The 18,470-nt window shown below is 35.7% G+C and overlaps 1 protein-coding gene across 1 annotated transcript in view; it reads right to left on the bottom strand.

Moving 5' to 3' along the window:
* LOC106130397 (uncharacterized) overlaps positions 1-6,374 on the bottom strand; it is a 143,829-nt gene extending 137,455 nt beyond the window's left edge. Inside the window, exons 1-5 of the mRNA XM_060951940.1 lie at positions 6,284-6,374; positions 5,402-5,545; positions 4,964-5,052; positions 3,825-3,915; positions 3,241-3,347 (exon numbers count right to left, since the gene is read on the bottom strand). Of these exons, the coding sequence (XP_060807923.1) occupies positions 3,241-3,347; positions 3,825-3,915; positions 4,964-5,052; positions 5,402-5,545; positions 6,284-6,374 (522 nt within the window). The remainder of the gene's footprint in view (positions 1-3,240; positions 3,348-3,824; positions 3,916-4,963; positions 5,053-5,401; positions 5,546-6,283) is intronic.
* Between the last annotated feature and the right edge of the window lie 12,096 nt (positions 6,375-18,470).

The following is an 18,470-nucleotide window of genomic DNA, read 5'->3' as shown; positions in this document are numbered from 1 at the left end:
GCCATTTAGCCGTCGACCTTAATGTCTTATAGAGACTTCTGGCTCTGATAACTACGTAAGGAATAAATACATATTTTTATGTGAACGTAGACTCTTTGTTTTGGTGTATAAGACTCGAATAAGATTTAAAGAGCAAAGTTGCGGGTAAAAGCTAGTACTGAAAAAAGTAATAAGTAAAATTTGATTTACAATTTCTGAACGAAACCTCCACACTAGCGTGTTCTATACAACAGTGACATAATATTGCAATGTTTGGTACATGATCGCCCAATTACCGAGTGAGGCGAAAGTATTACGTTATTAATATCCGTGGTTTTATGATGAGTTAAATCTGTCTGGATCATGCATGTCCCTATGTCTCGCAAGTCTACACACGAAATGTGGAAAGGATAATTCTTAAGTTCACTTATTTTGGCACATAACATATAACAAATGCAGAGTGTAACGATGAGCCATACTAATTATAGTAAGTTTCAATTTCTTTGTTTAAATAAAATATTGTTAAATCAAACTGTTTTAGTTTTTACGCCCAGGAAAAATTAAACATTTGTGTGTTATTTTAACCCTAAAAGTTCATAATCCATTGACGATTTTTTACCATGTAATAATTTGATACAACAACAAAAACTCCCTCACTATACTGGACCAATTTGTGTCTCCTCACTTTATCACATCCTCATTTTTAGGAATACCTATTCTTGACTGACTTGACTTCTGGTCTGTTCCTGGGGACACCATAACAGTTTTTGCTATTTGTTTCTTGACGAAAAATTTCACTACATATTATTAAGTCCCCTTTCTTCACTGTCTGTACCTCTGCGTTAATCTCTGACGGATTTTGTACATGTTTGACATGTTGGAAAAAGGGTTTAGCTAAACTACTTTAAATTAGCATTTTTAGATATAAACCTTACCTCAGTAAGGTTTATATCTAAAAATGCTAGTCGCTAGTAGACGATAAAAATACTATACCACAATACTAAAACGTACAAAAATCAAAAGTTTAAGAAATCTAATATAAAATAGCAATAGACTGAATGAAAACAATACACAATTAAATGAATGACACAATGATGGACCTCATTTCGTCACTAATGCGATGAGCTGAGGTTATTTCAGTCGCTGATACCTAAACACAACAAGCAACATATGCTTGCAAATCTATTGTCGTCTCCTTCACACTAAACTGCAATATCTTTCCACGAATAAGACAGTAACACCTGGCAATTAATATTGTCAAAAAAGTTTTGAAACAATTTTTTTTTTATTCAAACAGGAATTTGATATTAACGGATATGATAGCTCCGTATTTTACAAGAAAATGTCATAGACTCACAGCAGCGCTCTCCAAAAAGAGCCTCTACTATGCATTGCAATGCGTCTAAAACTTTCTGAGTTTTTAAAATCGTTTTTAAAGAGCTTTTATCACACGATTATCTGCCCCTAAGAGATGAAATGCATTATAAACATCAGTTAAAAGTAAGTTTCATTTGAACTAAAATCCTGTAATTACAATCATGAACGCCCAATATTCTACAAGAAATATTGATAGATTTCATAGCAGTGCACTATAAAAATGTGCCGTGTGGTTCCCGGCACCAATAAAAAAAAAAAATAAGACCACTCCATCGCTTTCCCATGGATATCGTAAAAGGCGACTAAGCGATAGGCTTACTTAGGATACTTCTTTTAGGCGATTGGCTAGCAACCTGTCACTATTTTAATCTCAATTCTATCATAAAGACAAACCAGCTGAACATGGCCTATCAGTCTAAAACTGTTGGCTCTATCTACTCCGCAAGGAATGTAGACGTGAGCATGTATGTATGTATGTATGTACACACTATACAAAGAGCCCTCAGCATTATTTTTATATCTATTTACGAGAGAACTCATCTTAATGATTATTTCAACCCCATATTATACTTCTTTTGGCTACTAACTACTGAACATAACTCAAAACGCGATTGGTTTTATCCAAAATTACCTAGGACAGATGCTTAAGCAAATAACAACCCAAAAACAGGACATCACAGTGACATGCACAGAAGCAGACAGACGCGTGACGAGGTCGAGGTTATTGACCCTTGATGTCTCCCGTTAGATGTTAATGCGATAGTTACTAACAATGGGATGGACCGCCGACGTTATACCACTTTCGCCTCTATTTGTACGGTCGGGATGCGAAAATATATTTAAAAAAATATATATGTATAAAAAAAATGTTGCACATACATTTTTCAAGATGTAGACACAAAATTATAATAAAAAGATCACGTCTTATCTCAATTAAAAAATAAAAGGGCTTAAAAATGCCAAACATTTTTAGAATTGAATAATTATCAACAGTTTCAAATGCAACGCGATGTTACAGCATTTTGATATTATTTCTAAAAATCTGTCTATGTGGACAGATTAATTAGACATACAACGAACATAAAGAAAATAACATATAAAAGTTTACCGCCTGTAATTGTTACGAAGGTGGTATATTTTTCTATGTTACACACTGTACACATAAAACCAAAGAGATTTCATCTTAAAGAAATAAAAATAAAGCAATACACAAAATATTCCGCATCGCAACCGTAACATTGTCGCACATTAGTAACAATAATTTTAACAAAATTATAAAAAAAAAAAAACAGCTGCAACATATTATGAGCAAGTTGCAAAAAAAATACATGTGAATCTAAAGGAAATTTAATGAAAATGGTAATAAATTTCGTGAAGACATTTACGACTAAATGAATATTCCAAACATAATCACATTGGTTCTACTCACCAGTTTAACTAAAATGTTTTTTATGATGTAACTACCCTCAAATAAATAAAAAAAAACTCATAGCAAGCTAACTCATAGGATATTGGAGTATTAATTCAGGCCATAACTCTCGGTGGATAAATTTTCTAAATAATAATAAAAAACTGCATCTAAATTCGTTGCGTAGTTTAAAGAAATAGAGACTTTGTTTTACACTATGTAGGGATCTAGAAATATAATCAGGACAGAGATCTGTGTATAAACAAACAACGATTTTATTCAAATCCTACAATTTCACGTCTAATTATAAAACTTTTTAAAATATCTCAAAAATCAATGCCTCTCCCTAACATCCTACGAATCAGCTCATACAAGACTACTCGTACTTCCAATACAACCAATGTGATTCTAACTCCTGAACTACACGACGACGTGATATGAACCTTAGTGATTTGAAATATAAGGTCTATAATCACCTGGCCAGCTTTCATGATATCAATCTCGTTTTGCAAAGTCGCACATCTCTTCTCCGCCATTTCTAGCTGCGTCTGTTTTCTCACGTCCGGCACTTTTGAAATTTCATCTGAAAGATAATGAAGTAATGAATTAAAATAAAAACGAGATATCGCCATAGCCCCTGCGCTGCTATTGGCTGAGCGCGTCGTATTCTTCGCTGCGATTGGCTGAAGGCGTATGACGTTAATGGAGTCGCCACAAAATAATCATGCCAACAATATGTCAATATGGTGTCAAAAGAATCTCAATAGAAAAGATTTTTGTCATTCGGATGTCTGTTCCATACATAGGTTCCATAGCAATTGAACACACAATGTCAAAAACTGAGACTTAGACACCATATCGACATATTTATATCTATTTAAACTTTACGCGCGTAAAATGTACAATAGGTGGACTTAATGCCACAAGGCATTATCTGCCAGTCGAACCTTCGGACCAAACTGAGAAGGATGTACGGGTGGAGTAACAATCAACTAGTAGGTTAATCAAAGAACATAAATGTGGATGTAATGATGTAAAACAAAGGTAACTTAACACTTACTTCGCAACTGCCTGATATAATCTTGCTCCTGACGAAGCATTCTCTGTACCGTCTCGATTTTAGACGCCTCCAACTGTCTTTGTTTCTCCAACTGGAATTATATGAGATACATGTCAAAAATATATATTTTAAACATACATCTTCTATATCTCTTGCGGAGTGTACAGAGCCAACAGGCTAAAAAAATCTAAAAAGACCAATAAACAATGTTCAGCTGTTTGGCTTAATGATAGAATTGAGATTCCTAAACCCCAAGACCAATCTAAGGAACATACATGCCAAATTACAACTCTCTTTAAACCCAGCGGTTTGGGATGTGCGTTATATACCAATCGATTAGTTATCTATTATTATATATTGTAAATACAGTTTTTTTTTAACAAACTCGCACTTGGCACTTTTATTTCGCTGGACGAGTAATACGTGTCTTATTGTAGTTCAAGGCGCTGTGTATTCAGCCGGCACGAGCATGTTCAATACAATGCACACATCATACTCGTAACGCATATAATATTTATTCAAAGAGCAACAGTGTCTCTTGTTATGTGACCTACAATTTATATGTTACTGTAACGGGGAACGGCGCAAATAAGTGCCTTTGCCAAATCCTGCTTTAAGGTGATTATTCCCCTGGCGTTACTCCTGTCCTGACTGACTCCTCTGTAGAAGAATCCGTGGTTCTTTTATGACCATGATCGTAGATTGGATAAGTCAGACACGAAGCGACTCCCGTCTGACCTCCGCAACTTACGACTTATGCAGGGGAATTAGAGATTATGGTATAACGTTCAGGTTCTTTAATGTTGTTTTTCTTTAGTAACCTTTAGTTTTGAAGTCGCATGACATCCGAAACCACATGTGCGGTCTCAAAATCTTCATATTTCTGACATTTGTCTTAAGTTACCTACGTGCTTTCTGAAGGAAACTGCGGAGACTGCCTATAATCATAACCCGGAAGAATTGTCTAAATGGTCAGGTTTCCTCAAGATATAAATTTACTCGTAACAGCATTGGCTATAATTTAATTATATACAGTTTCTCACACATTAAAGACATGCCACCTTCAGAATCTTAGACGTATTTAAATGGTATAATTTCTTTGTGGTCCACTATACATAATACAACTGTATCAATCTTACATTGACAGGGAACGGCGCTGTGACAGTCATAGGCTTCTTCTGACATCGCGACGTGTTCTGTTGTACCGTCAGCACTGTCGTCGGGTTAGCTGAAACGGGGTAACATATCTGTTAATTAACATGATAAACCATTAACAAAGAAACCATCAAGGTCTCAAGAATAGATATTAACTTGTGCCTCCTTTAAGTAGGACTAAAGTGCTCCAAAAGTAAATAAAGAAATTTAAATGAAACCCTCAGGAAAGGTGTCACTGATTTCCGTTCAAATGCTAATCAATCAACTACACTCAGACAGATGGCGCCACTAAACTAGGCCCAAAAATAACAAAAAAAAAAAACAACTGAATAAAATCATCATCCCATTATACATACTTTCATATAAAGAACACAGTATCCCATTATACTTTCATTCGAAGAAAGGTCACACCACGAAGTTACCTCGTATCATGTGGACCACCTCCTGGTGAGTGTGGTTGTGTACAGCGACGGTGTCCACGCGGAGGATCCGGTCGCCGGCCCGGAGACCGGCGCGCCACGCCGCCCCGTGCTCCTTCACAGATTGGACGTACACGGGATTGTCGCCTGCAACGTTATTGAACAGAGAGTTAGTAACTTGTGCCTTGTGGTTCCCGGCACCAATACAAAAAAGAATAGGGCCACTCCATCTCTTTCCCATGGATATCGTAAAAGCCGACTAAGGGGTAGGCTTACAAACTTGGGATTCTTCTTTTAGGCGATGGGCTAGCAACCTGTCACTATTTGAATCTCAATCCTATCTTAAAGCCAAATAGCTGAACGTGGCCTATCAGTCTTTACAAGAATGTAGGCTCTGTCTACCCCGCAAGGGATATAGACGTGATTATATGTATGTGTATGTATGTATGTATGTATGTATGAGTTAGTAACTGATTGTTATTTCCGTGTGATTCCCGGCTTTGTAGATTGAGACCACTCCCATTTCTTTCCCATGGATGTCCTTAATGCGAGTAAGGGAATGGGCACATTCATCTTAATGCAGCCTAATCACTATGATCCAATATGGATTAGGTTCTGCAAAGGTTACGGAGGTCAGACTATAGCCGCTTCTTGTATAAAAAAGACTAACCCAATCCAGGATTGAGGCCAAAAGACGCATCCCGGGCTCTTCTTCATGGAGGTGAGGATGTTCGTAACCGGGACTAACGCCAAGAGGAAGCAGAAAAGAAGCAACTGTCACAAATAGTTTCTTCGCTAACAGACCAGCAAAGGAAGCTTGCTCAAGTTTAAAGTGCCTATTTTCTTAAGCTTCTAAAATTAAAATTGTTTTTTTTTTAAACCCACCTGAAACTTTCATCCCGTACCCGTGCTCATCACGGACGACGGTTACCGTGAGCAGGTCGTCGCCGCCCGGCGACGCAGCCCCGCCCAACATCACCTGCAACGAACAGAGGTCAATGAACTACGGTCGCGGTCATCAGCTGATCGATTCAATTTAATGTTTATATGACTTGTGACTTCGAGGGTTTGTTAATGAAAATTATACCAAATAGATTTGAAAGTTCCGTTTGGGCGTATTAGGGCTAATTCTCATTATGGCAACCATCTCGCTAATGGACTATTCCTCATTTTGGCTACTTCTCACTTGGGCTACTTCTAAAATAAAGAAAAGGCTCTCTCGTTAAGGCTATTTCTGATTAGGGCTACTTCTTCAGGATGATGCCAGGAAAATACTTTTATTGATCAAACTAGGGACCGATCCCGGCTTTTCGCGGATACTATTTCTATTTCATCATAGGTGTGTTTCATTATAGTATATTTCATTATAGATATATATACTCTCATCATCAGGCATCAGGCAACTTTTAAAGTTTTCTAAAAGAAGGAGGTTCTCAATTTGACCGTATTTGTGATACTTTAATTACCAAATAATGCTACAAAAATTCTCTAGAAAACTTCCAAAGGCCGTAGTGATTTAATATTCTACTCCAAATAATCGTATTAATCATGCAAAGCCTGAGAGGTACCTACCTAAATAAACTTTACAGCTTCTGACATGGTCAATTTATCATCAACCAATTATTATTAATTGAGAACACGGTCAATAATATAGTCGCATTTCCAATTAATTTCAACATCGATAAACGTAATAAACAATAACAAATCGTTAAGTCCGCTGCGCATATTGGATATTATAACGATTCCAGTTACGTAGTGCCGTGAACTGAACGTCGCCTAGTTAGACAAGTCCTAACCTGACTCATATGTGACACAATAGACCAAAAGACTAAACAAATAAAATTATTTAAAAAAAATCCTAACTCATATAGGTATATGCAATTCGTGTCTTTGAAAATACAACCCCTAGCCTTCTGATCTATTTCTTTCATATATTTTATTAAAACAACTTGATGGTTAGAGTAAATTCACTAACATTGAGAATAAAACCCATTGTTAAACAAATAAAATACGAAAATAAGCTCATATAGGTACAACATAGTATATTATACTCTGCAGAGAACTTTATTACGCGCTAATAAAGACAAATTTGGGTAAGTTGGTGTGTGTAATAAACGATATTACTAGACACTACCAATCTTCAATCTCTTGCTTTTGAATGTAGGACTGTGACATTTTCAACTTAACTATCAAACAACATAATATAATAAAGAACAGCACAGGATACCTTTAATGGGATGATCATGGGATTTTCTTAAAATTATTTATCAATTTAACCATGTTGCTAAAACGACGTTAAATAAATAAAAAAACTACGCTTTTATTGCTAATCAAACTAAAAAATAGAAAATAAAAATTAATGACAAAGGAATTCAGTAGTAGCAAGTCGAACAATCAGTTATAGTCAGTTGTAGTAGTAATTACCTCGGATTAAAATTATAACAAAATTAAATTTATAAACAAAACAATTTAAATCAGAGTAAAAAGCGTGGGGTGCCTGATGTAGTAAATATTAAAATCATTCTATTAGCATATATTTATGACAAGAGAGTTATGAAAATGAAGTAAAATGCACCCCACGCTTTTTACTCTGATTTAAATTGTTTTGTTTATAAATTTAATTTTGTTATAATTTTAATCCGAGGTAATTACTACTACAACTGACTATAACTGATTGTTCGACTTGCTACTACTGAATTCCTTTGTCATTAATTTTTATTTTCTATTTTTTAGTTTGATTAGCAATAAAAGCGTAGTTTTTTAGTTTTTTTTAAACTATTATTTATTTTCTATTTTTTAGTTCGATTTGCAATAAAACGGGTAGTTTTTTAGTTTTTTTATACAATTATTTTTTGGAAGTTAACACTTCTGGTATAACTATCTTACTAGAAAAGACTTTCGCAACCATGCGCCCATCGCCGGAGGTTTTCACAACTAACTTTCTTAAAGTTATATGTGGCCTGATTGGATTAAATCTCATAATATTCTCATCATCATGATTCTTTTTAAGGCGATGGGCTTGCAACCTGTCACTATTTGAATCTCAATTCTATCTTAAAGCCAAATAGCTGAACGTGGCCTATCAGTCTTTACAAGACTGTTGGCTCTGTCTACCCCGCAAGGGATATAGACGTGATTATATGTATGTATGATGATTGTTAAACCCAGTTGAAAAGAATTTTTTAGTGATAAATCACTGTTAATAATATTTTTGACTATCCAGCAAACGTAATAATTTTCGATTGTGGCCTTGCCAGGAATCAAACCACAAGATTAAGAGGCAGATTGATACAGGAACAAAAATATTTCAAACATACCTCCACTGCCTTTACAACCAGGAACGCAACAAAGTTTATCTGAAGACATCGAGGCACTTTTGTTGTAAAATCTGTCTTTCACAAAAACAAACACAAACTTGGGACTCCTATCTCAAATAATAAGGTACTTTTTACAGGAGTCCTATCTCAAAATATCTGCACAACACAGTAAACACAGTCAGAGTCCAATCTCAGATGATAAAATCACACGAATATCCGGAAGAACAAAGCTCGACTCAACGGAAGATTCCAAACTCCAAATAACGACAAGTTATCAGCACAAAACAAAGTGCAAATAGGTAAATACACAGGCACCGGTAAAAAACAACAGAAAGAAAGTTTACAGGTGTTCGAATCGAATTCAATCAAAACTTACTGCAAAACTTATTTGACATAAAAAACTGTCACTCATTTTCCCAACGAGTATTACAGTGTTGCTATTATAAATAGGCAAAAGATACCTAATGTTAATTCAAGAATTGCATTAATATGTTAAATACGTATTAAATATCGCAAAGTTCTGGAGGTAGTAACTTTATTCTTGTATTTTTGTAAATTTAGTTGTTCAATTTTCATTTATTACTTTTGTTTTATTACTTATATATTTTTTATTGTTTTAAAATATTCTACTAATTCTACTATGGGTTCTAATGGTAATTCTAAATGGAGCAATGCGATGAAATAAAGAAGCCTCAGGTTAATAGTAACATTATATGGAAATATATTACATCTCTTTTTGACTCATTATACGTCAGAACTTCTTGGTTTCTTGTATGGAGATTACTGGCACTGGTGCTATCACTGTCTCTCTTACTCTCATACGAAGGATCAAAAAATGAATTTATTAATCCTGGCAGTTTTAATAAGGATAATGAGAAACTCTTATCAAAATATTGCATTGTCATCGGTCCTTGATACGTGTGCAAAGTTCCAAGTTGATCAGACGTTTAGAAATCAGTGAAAATTAAGCTCAAAGATTCCGTTACATACATACATACATACATACATACATACATACATACATACATACATACATACATACAACCCAAGCTAATAAAAGCGTAGTAAAAAAGAAAACAAAATTCTGCTCCTGTAAATTTTTTCTGTAAAGACAAGTAGGTATAAATCGGAATAATGGTGTTGACCTTTCCAACTAAAAAGCAACTACTTATTTGACATCCACACAAATATAAAAGGAACGATTAAAGAAAAAAACACCTTTATAAAAGTTTTTCATTGGCCAAAAGGACGAGCTCAAACCATATATATGTAAATCGGAATAATATAAGATCTAAAACTATACATAACTTCGAATTCAGCTAGTTTTGAAATGAATATAATTCGTGTATTACATGGGAATAGTATCATAATAATATTATAAAGCTGAAGAGTTTGTTTGTTTGTTTGAACGCGCTAATCTCAGGAACTACCAGTTCGAATTGAAAAATTATTTTTGCGTTAAATAAACCATTTATCGAGGAAGGCTTTAGGCTATATAAAATCACGCTGCAGCTATAAGGAGCAAATAAATAATAGAATATGTTAAAAAAAATCAGTGATACCCAAAATAACTATTCCACGCGGACGAAGTCGCGGGCACAGCTAGTGGAATAATATGGAAAGGGCCGTGTTATGGCCAACATGCGGTAATTATGTAACCAACACAGGACCAGATATCGTGATTCCGATATGCGCACTCTAACATGCTTATCGATAATCTTTATTAATCCTTACAAAAGAACAACAGGTGTGTAGGCGTGACCACAGAGTTTATTGTTTGCCGAAGAGAGCGTTATAATGACGTAAAGTAAACAATGTATCTGAAACCAGCGTACTTACGTTGGCTCTCGATACATTTGCGAAATGATTATGTAGTATGTAATTCCTTTTCAAAAAATTTGGAGTTTAGTTTATTTATTTTCATAAACATTTTTTCGTCTCCGTGACAAAAAGAATCCTTTTAAAAATATTAACCCTGGTTTCAGACAGTGGAATTCATAAAAGTGGCGCATTGCACCAACGCAGCCTGATACAATCGTCTGGCCACATTGATCTTTACACAGTACGTGGAAAGTAACAATTATGAAATAAAATTTCCCAAGAATTTATTAAACTAAACTCTAAAAAAAACTCTAAAAGAAGTAATATGCATTATGCATTAATATAACAGTTATTATGTTGCCGGATACGTGGATATTTATATCTAAAAGCGCTATAGCTTTTACTTGAAATTTGATTTGACAGTTATCAACATTATACAGACTATCTTTTTTTTTTTAAATAATTTAATGTAACATGGCCAAGGACATACCAGTCCAATATGGCATGATCTAGGACGGGTCAGCCAGGAACCGCTTTGTGTAAAAGCCTGTCTTACCCAATCAAGGATCATGGTCAGAAGGCGCACCTCAGGCTGTTCAGAGACCGTCCAAAGATCTTAGGATGTAACCAAGACGCCAAGAAAAGAAAATATCGATGACAAACATCCTCACATAAATACATTTACCGTTCATTATACTTCATTGTACTATTATTTAACGATACATAATAAATCTAGCAAATATTTGGCAGTCATCTTCAAACACGTCACGGCCGTTCATACCCACAATGACAACTTTACATTTCGCCAGTTCCCAAATTACCGCCATATTGAATTTAATAATGGAGGAAGCTATCACACGTCAGTACCATGTGGACGTAAATACTGATGAGATAATAACTGAAAATAGTCTTTTCAAAATACATTAATGTGCGGCAGAAGTTATTTGGGATCGGGCAGGGAAAGTTAAAACTTTTCCTTATTCGTGACGATGATTATCAAAATAAAGTGACAGTTGTAAGTATTTCTTATTGATTGAAAAGTGTTTAATGCCCGTTTTCACCAACAAGTCCTAATACTTTTCAAAAAGAACCAGGCGATTTTGTAGAGAAAACTGAGTGTAGTTATTTGATGTATAGAGACATTTCAGTTATTTGTTCACGAATAATTAAGTTGTTCAATACTTTATTTATTTTTTACATAAAAATGAAAGCATAACCATCCAGTGACTAAACTAAGTCTGACCATGCCTACCACGATACATTACCACTTGTCACGACTACTCATAATGTATTAATTCCTGATATCCATTACTGTTCACGTAACAACAGTAAGTGGCGTGTGACCTACTAACCGAGCAAGCGGACTAGGCAAATGGCTTAATGGATCGAATCTTTTGAGTTTAAAAATGTTAGATGAAGTTTCGTTTTTATCTTACTCCGGGCACTCAACTTCCCCTGATCATAGATATTTCCAATTTCATCACGAGCTGTGAGTATCAAAAGTCATGGTAGATGGAGATCCCCAACACTGACACAACACATTGCACACTATACAACACACTTTGCCACACAACACATTGCACTCTATGATATTTTGGGATAAACTGCGAATATACCAGTGGCATTTTTCCATGGGAAGAAAACAAGGGCCGGCCTGCTTATGATTACCATTCAGAAATGGGCAAGGACATGGGTAATTTTATATGGACGGAGTCAAAATTTTGTGTTGTGTGATGTTGTTATTTGATGCCAAAACAAAAACAATGTAAATATAGAGTTATAATTTAAGAAGTTATCCCTTCTATAAGTATCAGTATCGTGATTTACGTTAATATAAATTGTGTACATGATTATCTAATGCATAATGGACCGGATAAAAATGCATACGTGTAAGATTATTCGCTGGAAAGTGTGTCCTGTTTACTTTCCTCGCTACGCGCGATGAATAATTTCTTATCCATTGATTGATATGCGACTTATGTCCCATGGTACTTAACTCATGTTCGTGTACTAATAGAGGACAATGGTTCCGTTAGTAGAATATTCTTTTTTAGACGCTGCAAATAGGCTTATTACTCTATTCGGAAAAGGTGGAACATATCGTGATTATTTTGAAGTTGCCGTAAAGTAAAAGAAGAATGCAAAGATGGTGATAAGTGGAAAGAATATTGTAGTGAATAGTGTATTTATAGGTATGTATTCATTGTAAAAAGTGAGGTTTGCTATGTAGCAAGCCACAGCAATAAAAATAAACTGTAGATTTTGGGTTCTCTCATAGTTATCGAAACGAAGAATATCGAAAACCTACTCAAACATTTTAAATGGTTCAACTATTGCTGCTGTATTGGAGTACCTTATCTAGATCGTAAAGAATTAGGTGAATGAACCTATGAACCAGAAATCATTTTGCGCAACTCCTGTAATTTTGTTCCTATGTTTTCACCTGTAAACCAACAAAAATATAAAAATACCAACGCAAAGGAAGACGAAAGTTCATGTTACATGTATGTATGTTATAAAAACATTTGAAAGCATTGCTTAAACATTTGGAATGTGAAGCGATATACAAACGTTCATATAAGAAAAAGAACCATCAAAATTAGGTGCATAATTGGCAGAATATTTAATCGCATAACGAAATTTTAAAAAATAAGTGAAATTGAAATGTTGGTCAAGTAGCATTATCCTACTACTATTATAAAGGCGAAAGTTTGTATGGATGTTTGTTACTCTTTCACGCAAAAACTACTGAACCGATTACCATGAAATTTGGTATGTAGGTAGCTGAAGACCCAGAATAACACATAGGCTACTTTTTATCCCAGAGTTCCCGCGGGTTTGATAGGGTTTCCATGCGGACGAAGTCGCGGGCGGCCTCTAGTAATGTACATAAATCTCAAATCCATCATTAAGCAATTCAGTCTACGTAGCTTTTGAGACTTTTCGTTGTTGAAGGTGAAGATTTGATACGTATCAGGAGAACCTTCTTCTTTTCGGTGGGTTAAAAGCGAGAGCTACAATTATCACGGATTGAGACACTGCAGACGGTCATTGACCAGTGTTTAATGGACGTATAGTAATCAAAGAATACGGGGAGGCAGACAATGTTATGGATCCAGATGAAGTACTTAAACTGGGGTCAATAAATAGGCATGGAATGCAACTTTTGGACACATTATAATGTAACTTGTAATGATCACCCATGAATACAGTGTGCAATGCATGATTTCGATCACAACACGGTTCACCAAAAATATTTGTTTTGACAATCTGTAAGAAGTTACTATAACGATTTCTTAAAATTTGTATAACCATTGTAGTAATTTTTTGTTGTTTGAGTTTACCGTTTCAAAACGAAAAGCAGCTCAATGTTAATATTTACGAGTGCTAACGGAATATCGAAAAGTATTCCTTGTAGCCTAATCAATCAAAACTAATGGTTATGAAAACAAAAATTTTACTGTCTATTAAATTCACATGATTTTTCTAAATTCTTAAGAGAGGAATTTAGGAAAATTTAATGACTTAATGAAAATTACATGACTTAATTACATTACCTAAATTCTTTAAACATTAAGTTGAGCAAACTTTCTGGATTCGTGTATGGAAGGATTTCTGTTTACAACATTATCTGTTTCATCGTTCACTATAGCCATTGCTTCTGTTTCAGAAAGATAAAATCTTTATTTCAAAGCGGTGCGAGCGGCGACGCCAAGTCTGGCGTTTTGTGATGTACGACTGTGTGCTTTTACTTATTTCTTAAACACAAACAACGTAAACAATTCTATTTGTGATAACATTATTTTAGACTTCCTCACATCAATCATATTATGTATCTCGCGTCTACATATTGTCCATGTCTATTATATTAAAAAAATATATGCAAAAATTTACAATCAACAATTTAGAAATATTTTCAATGCCAAAATTCGATTAACCCAATACGGATAATAATACGTGTTGGGTTTATATTCGCTCCCCGATAGTGGTTCCGGGAAGATAAAATCTTTATGTACAGCGCAATGCAAGTGAGCCGGCGTCGACTTGTCTGCAACTCTCAATAGTGTCAATCGATTCAATGTGTGATTGTTCAATGCGCCGTCTTCAACACTTCCTTATTTAGATTTTGAATTTTATATTGTCTGGTTAGGGTGGTACTATCTACGTAGTATTGTAATGTTGAAGTAAGTGGTGGAGCAGTAAACTTTTGTTAAATGATAACAACAAAAAGATTGGGGTAATCTCTAACAACATACATACATACATACATAAAATCACGCCTCTTTCCCGGAGGGGTAGGCAGAGACTACCTCTTTCCACTTGCCACGATCTCTGCATACTTCTTTCGCTTCGTCCACATTCATAACTCTCTTCATACAAGCTCGGCGGTTTCGGGTACTTTTGACCTGACCCTTTACCAGGACGTCCTTAATTTGATCAAGATACGTTCGTCTAGGTCTTCCCACTCCGACCTTTCCCTCCACACTCTCCTTGTATATCTGCTTAGTCAATCTGCTTTCATTCATCCTCTCCACATGACCGAACCATCTTAACATACCCTTTTCTATTCCTGTAACTACATCTTCTTTCACATCACAACATTCCCTTATCACGCTGTTCCTTATCCTGTCACTCAATTTCACACCCATCATACTCCTTAACGCTCTCATTTCCACTGCATTTATTCTGCTTTCATGCTTCTTTTGCCATACCCAACTTTCACTCCCATACATTAATGTCGGGACCAACACGCCCCTGTGCACAGCCAGTCGAGCCTTTTTGGATAGTTTCTGACTGCTCATAAAGGCATGCAAAGCTCCATTCACCATGTTCCCCGCGTTCACTCTCCTTTCAATATCACTATCATACTTGCCATCTGATGTAAACTTTGATCCTAGATATACAAACTCTTTCACTTGCTCCACTTTTTCTCCTCCAATCAAAATATTACATGCTGTCATTTCTTTCTCCATTTCAAAAACCAGTGTTTTAGTTTTACTTACGTTCACTTTCATTCCTTTCTCTTTTAAAGCTTCATGCATACAGTTTACCATCTCCTGTAACTCCTCCGCTGATGACGCCAGTATAACCTGATCGTCGGCATAGAGCAGACATTTGACGAGTAACTCATTCATCCTTAATCCACTTTTAGACTCTTTCAAATCTGTCAAACAGCTATCCATAAATAGGTTGAACAGCCACGGTGACGCAACACATCCTTGCCTAACGCCTTTCTCAATCTTAAACCACTCAGTGTGCGCTCCGTTTATCCTGACACAAGCACTCGAATCCTCATATAAGGATTTCAGTGCTCGTATTAAGAGACTGCTCACCCCATGCATAGAAAGTGCTGACCACAATTCATTCCTCTCAACTCTGTCATAGGCCTTTTCCAGATCTACGAATGTGCAATAGACTTTTTGACTCTTGGCCAAAAACTTTTCGGCTATGCACCGCAAGGAAAAGACCTGATCAGTACATCCCATTCCCTTTCGAAATCCCGCTTGAGCATCCCATATTTTGTCATCAGTTTCATTCCTGACTCTATTAATCAATACCTTAGCATACAATTTGCCGACGACGCTAAGCAGGCTTATACCACGATAATTTTTGCAGTCCAGCTGTGACCCTTTTCCTTTGTAAAGTGGCACGATAACAGCCTTACACCAATCTTTTGGTACTCGGCCGCTTCTCCAACACAAATTGAAAAGGCAGTACAACTGACTAGCTACTACGCCTTTTCCTGCTTTAAGCATCTCGACCGACACTCTATCACACCCAGCAGCCTTTCCCGCTTTCATACTCTTAAGTGCTTCCACAATTTCGAACATTTCAATTTCGCCTTCCATCATTCTCTTTTTCTTCGCTATAGCAGAAATCTTTCTTATTTCCTTCCTTTTTTTCAAATAAACTTTCAAAATAGTCCTTCCATATCTTTAGTACACATTCTTCTCCTTTCACAACGCTACCATCCTGGCATCTGATCCTAGTCAGCTCTCTGGTTATAGTATTTCCTCGGGCTGACCTTACGGATTTCCAGAATACTTTCAGATTTGACTGAAAGTCTTCTGATAGCCTTTTATCAAAATCCTCTTTATACTCTTCTTTCTTTCTAATCACAGCTTTCTTAACCAAATCTTTCATTTTCTTATATTCCTTACGTGCTTCATTCACATCTTCATCTATAACCTCTTGCATTCTTAAGTTAGCTTTTGCTGCTAACAAATCCAGCCATGCTTTCTTCTTTAATCGCACAAGTTCTTGCACATCTTTACTCTCTAACAACACTTTATTTATTAAGCTCTCTGTCACTATCACTTAAACTCAATTCCATCATTTAGCCATCCAGCTATACTACATGTTTTTAAAACTTATGACTCAATCATAAGTCATCCCCCAAATTTGTATGTGAGGATCAATTTAGTGGTTTCGAAAGTTCATTTCTAACTCCTGAATCTCAAGACTAATTTCCATTATGTGTTATTAACAACACATATTTTACTGTTATAACCTAGTATTATGCATTCTTTACAGCCATTGTTTGTAATTTTTCTCACCTAAAATTACATGTATCGAGTACTAACGGTGTTGTTAAGTTGTCACAATTTGTACGAGCGCCCTCGTTGTCTCACTATGTTACTTTGACTGTTGACAGTTAATGTCTTAATAATAACTAAAAACTGTATTAAAAAAATAATTAACAAGATAAACATGACTTAATTGGTTTTACTAGACTAAATATTTTCACTTGCTTTATCCTCATTCAATGTTTTCATGAAAGCTCGTCGGTCTCTTCTCTTCTCCTGACCATTTACCAGAAGGTCCCAGATTTGGTCAAGGTACGTTCGCTTTTGCCTTCCATACATTACAGCAGTTATTGATTATCAAAAAATAAGAGTTAGTTTCATCCAGTCTAAACTACACGAGATCAAGAACGCGTAAACATCATTCCAATGGCTGTAATTAAAGGTTTGTTGAATATAGGAATAAATTAAAAGCAATCTGCCCTGGATGCACATAAGCAGATGACTCACTAAAAATGCATCCCAACAAGAAACAACAACCAGAATTACCAGCGATGGCATGAAAAAGGAAGGTCACTGTAATGGCCCTATCGCTAATGTATGCACACTGGAGCGTGGTCATCATATCGTAATCGACAAAGAATCTCATCAAATCACCCGCTGATGCAGTCTTTACTGTGTGAGTCATAAACTCGAAAGGCTTATTAAAACTCACTTAATTTTATAAGATGCAGTGATTTTTCAAAGAAACATGATTTCCGAATTTTTTTACATAGATTGTGGAACTGAAAATCAAAGAAAACCCCCTACTATTAGTATTTTTTACAAGTGTATTTCTCTACTTTAGGAGAGTGTGGAGGAAAAGGTCGGAGTGGGAAGACCTAGACGAACGTATCTTGATCAAATTAAGGACGTCCTGGTTAAGGGTCAGGTCAAAAGTACCCGAAACCGCCGAGCTTGCATGAAGAGATTTTTGAATGTGGATGAAGCGAAGGAAGTATGCAGACCCGAAACCCCCGAGCTTGCATGAAGAGAGTTTTGAATGTGGATGAAGCGAAGGAAGTATGCAGAGATCGTGGCAAGTGAAAAGAGGTAGTCTCTGCCTACTCCTCCGGGAAAGAGACGTGATTTTATGTATGTATGTATTTCTCTACAGTTTAACCAATTTTGAGTTAAGGTAGTTAATTTTTAGAGTGACAATCCACAACACATACAAATTTTTTCTTTATTTTCGGGAATGTTTCAAGGAATCAGAAAGATTATCCTTTCCCGAAATTCTTTCAAAACTTAATTGTGTTCTGCGAGAGACTTTATAAGAAAAAATCGAATGATCAACTGATACGTCACGAGTTCGATGTAGACACAGGCGCTACTATACAAGTCTTGGTCGTACAAATCTGTGATCCGCAT

The sequence above is a fragment of the Amyelois transitella genome, chromosome 27 (genome assembly GCF_032362555.1).
Source record: "Amyelois transitella isolate CPQ chromosome 27, ilAmyTran1.1, whole genome shotgun sequence".
NCBI classification, from domain to species: domain Eukaryota; kingdom Metazoa; phylum Arthropoda; class Insecta; order Lepidoptera; family Pyralidae; genus Amyelois; species Amyelois transitella.
Note: the sequence above shows the minus strand (reverse complement) of the source record. Positions and strands in the feature narration are given on the sequence as shown.